At 49.0% G+C, this 6,876-nt stretch overlaps 1 protein-coding gene across 1 annotated transcript in view; it reads right to left on the bottom strand.

Annotated features, from left to right (window-relative positions):
• Window positions 1-5,979, bottom strand: part of RPL3L (ribosomal protein L3 like) — a 12,075-nt gene extending 6,096 nt beyond the window's left edge. The window contains exons 1-4 of the mRNA XM_024212419.3: window positions 5,264-5,979; window positions 3,965-4,157; window positions 3,170-3,338; window positions 1,657-1,792 (exon numbers count right to left, since the gene is read on the bottom strand). Of these exons, the coding sequence (XP_024068187.1) occupies window positions 1,657-1,792; window positions 3,170-3,338; window positions 3,965-4,157; window positions 5,264-5,266 (501 nt within the window). The 5' untranslated portion in view covers window positions 5,267-5,979. The remainder of the gene's footprint in view (window positions 1-1,656; window positions 1,793-3,169; window positions 3,339-3,964; window positions 4,158-5,263) is intronic.
• Window positions 5,980-6,876: the final 897 nt, after the last annotated feature.

Raw genomic sequence — 6,876 nt, 5'->3', positions numbered from 1 at the left:
ACACACACACTTTCACTAAGCACACATGCACACACACTCGCCAAGTGCAAACACACACATTCTCACTGAACGCACCAACACATGCACACCAGGCATGGTGCACGCACACACACACACACTTACCCAGCATGCCATCAGGCTACGTGGTGACTGACACAAGCTGCATTTCTGTAGCATGAGTTATTACTAGTTCCTAGGAAGCAGGCCTTCCCCTTCCCCACCCACCATCAGAAACACGTGTTCACCTCCTGACCACTCTGCTACTATTGCCAGCTGAGATGCTGTTTCACGCTTAACTGGAATCCCAGAGAACAAAACACTAAGACATGCCATGTGCACCCCCGACTAAGCATGGCGTGGCTAGGAACAGAGCGACGCCCACCCTTCCGGGGCGAGCTGGGCACAGACATGGAAACTGGGCTCTGCAGAGAACCCTCTGAGCCCGGGGCTAGCTGGATGGATTTTAACAGGAGCTGAGCTGTGTGTGTCACTGGAGCTCACCAGCTGTGCAGCAGCTGCATGGATACGGCCACAGGGACAAACCCTCCAGCCCTGACTCGCAGGGGCAGTCCCACTGTCTCCAACGGGACTGTTCAGAGACGCACGTGCAGCAGACTGGGGGCTAGTCCGGCAGCGTTTTGTGCTTTTGGCCTGTATTTCCACCCACCGTGGGCGGCGTTCTCCTCTCCTCGGCCTCAGCAGCACTTGTCAGCCCCACCCATGCAGCTCAGATCGATGCAATCCCACAAATGGCCATGTGACCAGCCCTGGGCTCCCCAAGAAGATCCCCTCCTCACACAGTGCTAGACGGCAGCGCTGCGGCGTCACATCACCTCCCAGCGCTGGTGTCGCATCCCACTTTTCAAAAATCAGCGGGTAGTGATGGCGGCAGCCCGGGCCTATCCGTGTCGTGTGGCCAGACACAACTTTAGACCTGCCGTGGCGAGCTGACAAGCCCGAACTAGCCCAAAGGGCCCTCGGGCCAGCCCAGATCCTCCTGGGCTCTGAGGAGTTGAGAGCTCCCTGAGGATCCCAATTCAAATAGCCCCTGAGTATCCAGTAGCTCTGGCATCTGGCAAGCCCTTCCCTGCGGCCAGGATCACAGGTTATTTTTACCCCATCACCTGACACCAGTTGCTAGCGTTACACCGTTCACTGAGGGGCTTGGGACCAATGCCTGCTTCCTCCCAACGAACTTGTGAGTGCCTCTGGCACTGCCCACTGCGAGCCCTGTGGCTTCTCCAGGGTCCCGAGCAGCAGCAAGGAGATGAAAAACCCCAGGCCCAACCCTTCCACAGCAGCCGGGGTGTCAGTGCCAGGCTCCTGGGCGAATCCCAGTGTAGAGACTTCCATTGTGCCCGTTGGATTCCCCCTTGCACTTTCAAATGGACGAGGTTGCTCTTTGATAAGTGGCTGCAACGTCAGCATGCACCTCCTGCAGCGTGCACATACCGCAGCTCCAGCACCCACTAACTCGCCTGCCACTCCAAATCCCGCACCAGTGACAAGAGGCCCCAGCCAACAAGACCCTCCATTCCCCCCCAGTGATGAGAAGTGCCCCGATTCCCACCTGCTAGTTGCTCTCGGCTTCCAAGCCCTCGCCCCACTCCAACAGGCTATTGGGATCAAGCCCCACACCCTGTGTGAAGTTCTGACCTGAGTGTGGACGATGACTCTAATGACCTTGCAGTACTTCTTCATGGCTGCAAAATCCTTCTCTAGCTGTTTCTTCCCGTCCTTGTCCTGCCACTTTTTGCAGTACTTGGTGAAGGCCTTCTTCTTGCTCTTGTGCCTAAGGACAGGAGCCTTTTAATTATGCTGGAGACTGGAATAATGAAGCGCCGAATCTCAGAAACACAGTACAACATGTGTGACAAGGTTGCTTAAGGGGGGGAGGGATAGCTCAGTGGTTTGAGCATTGGCCTGCCTTGAGGGGGCCACTTAGGGATCTGGGGCAAAAAATCAGTACTTGGTCCTGCTAGTGAAGGCAGGGGGCTAGACTCAATGACCTTTCAAGGTCCCTTCCAGCTCTATGAGATAGGTATATCTCCATATATTATTAAGGCATGCTATTGGAAGCATCATGCATCCATCGTTGCACCAAGCTGAGGTGAGCAAATGCAATACACAGAAGACCATTAGAGGGAGCTCAGAGGAGGAAATGGTGGAAGGACATTAATGGACCGACAACACTTGCAATTCTGGCAGCTTTTTGTATAGAGAATCCAGTTGACACCCACTGATTTGCTCACTTATTAGGCCTGGTCCACACTAACCCCCCACTTCGAACTAAGATACGCAACTTCAGCTACGTTAATAACGTAGCTGAAGTCGAAGTACCTTAGTTCGAACTTACCGCGGGTCCAGACGTGGCAGGCAGGCTCCCCCGTCGACTCCGCGTACTCCTCTCGCGGAGCAGGAGTACCGGTGTCGACGGCAAGCACTTCCGGGATCGATCCGGGATCGATTTATCGTGTCTAGACAAGACGCGATAAATCGATCCCAGAAGATCGATTGCTTACCGCCGGACCCGGAGGTAAGTACAGACGTACCCTTAGTGACGTCAAAATACAACAGCAAAAATAGAGCTAAATGGAAATGAGACAAAACAGTCTCTCTACTGAGGATCAGGGACATTTTAGGGGTCAGATAGAAGGCATGGCTACACAGCCATAAGTTTACTCAATTACAAGGACTCAAGCGATCACTTTCCCCACTGCCGCTCCAAGATTTGGGGAGTCAATCTCTACAAAGGTGCCGAAGGGCCATGGGCTAGATTTTGCTTTAATTTGCACCCCCGTAAAACTGGAATTACTCTATTGACGTCAGTAGAGTTACTTTGGTGAACCAATTACAATGGTGAGCAGAAGCTGGCCTCAGCTACGCAATGTATAATTGACCTGTGGAACTCACTGCCACATCACCGAGACAAATAACTCAGTACTATTATTACATGAACCAGAAATTTGTGCGCACGCGTTCTTATTCACAGTAGCCCAAATGGTCGTGTCGTGCAGCTGTGCGCAATTAAACAGCTGCTGCATTTCACCCCCGAGGGAAGGATTCCAATGTGGAGACATTACGAAGAGCCTCTTGTGGCTAACGTGGGGGTGGGGAAAGGCGACGCTGTTACAATTGCCAGGAAACCCATGCGCCGAGAGACTCTTACCAGTTCTTGTAGAAGCGGCGTCTGCACTCATCGCTGAGGTGCTCAGCAAAAATGGTCCTGAAATTTCTCAGGCCCCTGGGAGTGTCTATGTATCCCACAAGCCCAACCACTACCAGGGGTGGGGTCTCCACTATTGTTACTGCTTCCACCTCTTCCCTCTTGGAAAGCTCTGAAATCAAAGGGTGTAGCAGTGAAGTCAATGGGAGCTGACTGTGCTCAGTTCTCACAGGACCAGGTTCTTTCAGGGGAGCCGTGGGTGGCCAGTAATTCTCTTAATTAGATACCCAAGTTCCTGGTGCCCAATGCACCTTCAACTACATCGTGTCCCAGCAGAGGGCAACTGTCTATTGGTGTCTCCGCCTTTTATAAAGGCCAATTAACTTAGAGCAGATGGGGATGCCAGTTGCACAGAACTGGAGACCTACCTTTGTCTACTGCTCAGAAAGCAACAGTACACAACGTCCCCACCTAAACCCTGGGACCCCATGCAGAGTATGAGGGAAGTTATCCCTCCATGGGCTATTCACTGCTTGGCTTCTCTGCCAACAGGGAGCTAACTAATACCAGCTGTGCTGGTGACCTTATGATGTAAGGTAGGAATTGCACTGAGAACGTCTAAACAGCTGCCAGATGATTTTTGGTCATTGGTGAACTGCCATTTCAAATCCAGGCTAAGCTAGAGCTCCATAACCCATTCCCAATCCCCATGAGCTATCCATCCCAGCCGGCCATAAGAGACTTTTCCCTCTATCCTTCCCTGGACTCAAACTAGCTGATTCAATCAAAGCCTCTTACTCAGTCCTGGCCTGTGAACTTCTCGTAGGATGTGCGTCATGCCAGCTTTGTAGCCCAGAAAGGCTGTCAGGTGGACTGGCTTGCTGGGATCATCCTTGGGCCAGGTCTTCACCTTCCCGCGGTGACGCCGGCTTCTCTTATGAGGGAGGAAGCCCAGGTGGCCATGCCTGGGAGCTGAAAACTTGCGATGGGACTGAGGGAAGGCAAGAAACAAAAAGGATTCAGTTTTACCTTCAAACCCAGAAGGCTATGGGCCTGAGGCAATGCTGATTGAAGACAATGGGAAGGAATCCTTGGACTTCAGTTAGATCGGCTCTATGTATATTACAGATTTCAGGAGAGCAGCTTGTTACATCAGGCCCATCTGCTATAAGATGTTTAGAAATAAAAAAGGAATTATATGAATTATGAAGGTCATTATGTATCTCGCCGATGGATGCATAATCTCAAAGTCTTCTCAGACCTGACAGAGGAAATTCACAAATAATTTTTTCCTCCATTTCCAGTAACAGAGCGAAAGATCTCCCTAAAGGGACAGATTTTATTTAAGTTTATAAATGTAGTCCCCATCCTTTGCGTCAAAGCATTCGAGTCTCTGTGAAAACTGCTGACGAGGATTTGCTAAATAAAACATCTTGACTATAATTGTCCTTCTTTCTGCTAAGAGAAGCGCAATGTTTTCCAGATTTGCCCCACTTTGGCGTTCATTATTATTCTTAATATGTGTCACGGCCACACGTAGAGGGCCCAGTCAGGGTTTGTACAGCATTGTGTTCAGTGCTGCGCAAACCCAGAGTGAAAGCTAGGCCCTGCCTTGATAGCCATACATTCTCATCCAGACAAGTCACAACCAATGGAGGTAACTAACAACTGGAAGAAATGGGGGAGGGTGGACAAAGGAAACCATAATAAGAACATGCCACATATACAGGCCAAATATAATTATGAGAATTAACTAGAAAAGTCACAATCATGAACTCAACCTGGGCATAGCAACCACTACCACCTTGGAGAAAATTGGACAAATTCCTACAATAGCAGCAGAAAGTCGAGGTTAAGGGAATCAGCCCAGCAGCAAAGGAGTAAATTTACACTCACTACAACTCCCTCTTGTTTATTCAGTAATTCCAGTACCAGATTTCCCTTTCCCCTAAACTTATTCTCCAGCCCAAAGTGGAACTGATTGTTGATTTCAAGCCAGTTTCAAATGTGCTCGTTTAATCTGCCGAATGAATATCTCAAGCCCATTAAATGTTCTACCCTACAAGCTATAAGACATTAACATGGAACGTTACAGACCATGGGACGTCTTCAGCACAGGTCAGCAGCACAACGAGGCAGTCACCAAGTGCCTCTACAGTCTAATACCTAAGATGTTTATCAGTCTGAAGACACAAATTTAGCTGCTGGCTTCATTCAACGCTATATTCATTTCATACTCAGAGTCAGACCCTGGCAGATTTGCTAACAACAGTTGTGATGTGGTAAAGGTCAATTGCCAGTGTCTCAATTTACCACAGAAACAAATTGAACATGAATGGAGGGAATTACAATTGCTACCTACAGCACAATATATGAAGACAATATTCTGCCCTCACTTATACCTAAGCAACCCCATCACTTCCAGCTACATAACTACATGCCTAATTAACTACCTCCAAAGTTTTTTTTCTCGTGCACGCCTGCCCTGCTGGCAACTCCCCAAGGGCAGGGACCTAGGCCAGGTATTCCCAAAGGGGATGTTATGATTGCTTTGTAACCCCAGGGCAGGGAAGAATTCCCCTCCTCTCAGTAGTGTGATTTCCTGTACTTAGCAGCACTATATTTAGAACTACTGTATCACTAAAGGGCAGTCAACATATTCTGTGTATATACTGCTACATAAAATGGCCAAATCCTGAGCTCAGACCCCGATCCTGCAACAAGCTCCATGCAGGTGGATCCCTGAGCCCACGCAGAGCTCATCACAAGACTGGGGCTTTCAATTCATACTCAGGCCAAACTCATCCATTTCACTAGGTACGAACAGAGTAAAAATCTCAGGGTCCCCTCCCACCCACCAGCCCTGTATTGTCTCCTGTGCTCTGTTTCGCCCAAATGATGAGGGCTTTCACCACTCCACTTTAGAGAGACTATTCCACACACAGTCAAACAGATCGCAGGGCAGGGAAGCTTTTCCTCATATCTCTGTATCCCTTTCACTGTGCAACACTGACACAGTGTCTATTCAACAGCAGTAGCATTTCTTTAAGTGATGATATTTCATTAGACCTATCCAGAGAGGACATAACTGGTGCATTGACCAGCACTGGTGCTTTAGCTGTGCAGTAAGAAAGAGGTTAAAATCTATCAGTAAAGTATAATTTAATAGCCCTTGTTTTTATTCACTTTAGTTACTTGGGATCTGGTTAGTCCTTTACTTCAGGTCTTCCATAGCCACACCGTCTTACCTAGCCGGAGACTAACAGGATCTGACAGGATATGTAACAGTTAATATTATCACCCATCTCTATGAAAATCAAGACTGTCCTGATTTTCAATTATTTTTCCTGGACCCACAAACCGCAGCTCACAGAGTTCTCCAAAATATCCCATCTTTGAGCAGCAGTGGGGTGGATTGGGGGGGGGGGGGAATATGCAAATACAATCCCTTCTTTCTTGTAGGTCAGTACCATGTTGTGCTGGTCCTTGCACTAAATGAAGATTTTAAAAAGAGAGGGAAATTGGCTGTCTGATAGGATGCCACCCGGCCTAGAGTTTTTTCTCTTTTTTTTACTAGCTTGGCTGAGGTTTGCATTTGCAATGAAAACCAGTTAAAGCTCGACCGATGCCAGATCTTATATCCAGCGAAAGCATTACTACAGGTGGCTGCGGGATTGCCCACTGTTTGTCTTCAAGGGCCTGATCCTGCC

This window comes from Terrapene carolina, unplaced genomic scaffold (assembly GCF_002925995.2).
Source record: "Terrapene carolina triunguis isolate 2854851 unplaced genomic scaffold, T_m_triunguis-2.0 Scaffold93, whole genome shotgun sequence".
NCBI classification, from domain to species: Eukaryota; Metazoa; Chordata; order Testudines; family Emydidae; genus Terrapene; species Terrapene triunguis.
Note: the sequence above shows the minus strand (reverse complement) of the source record. Positions and strands in the feature narration are given on the sequence as shown.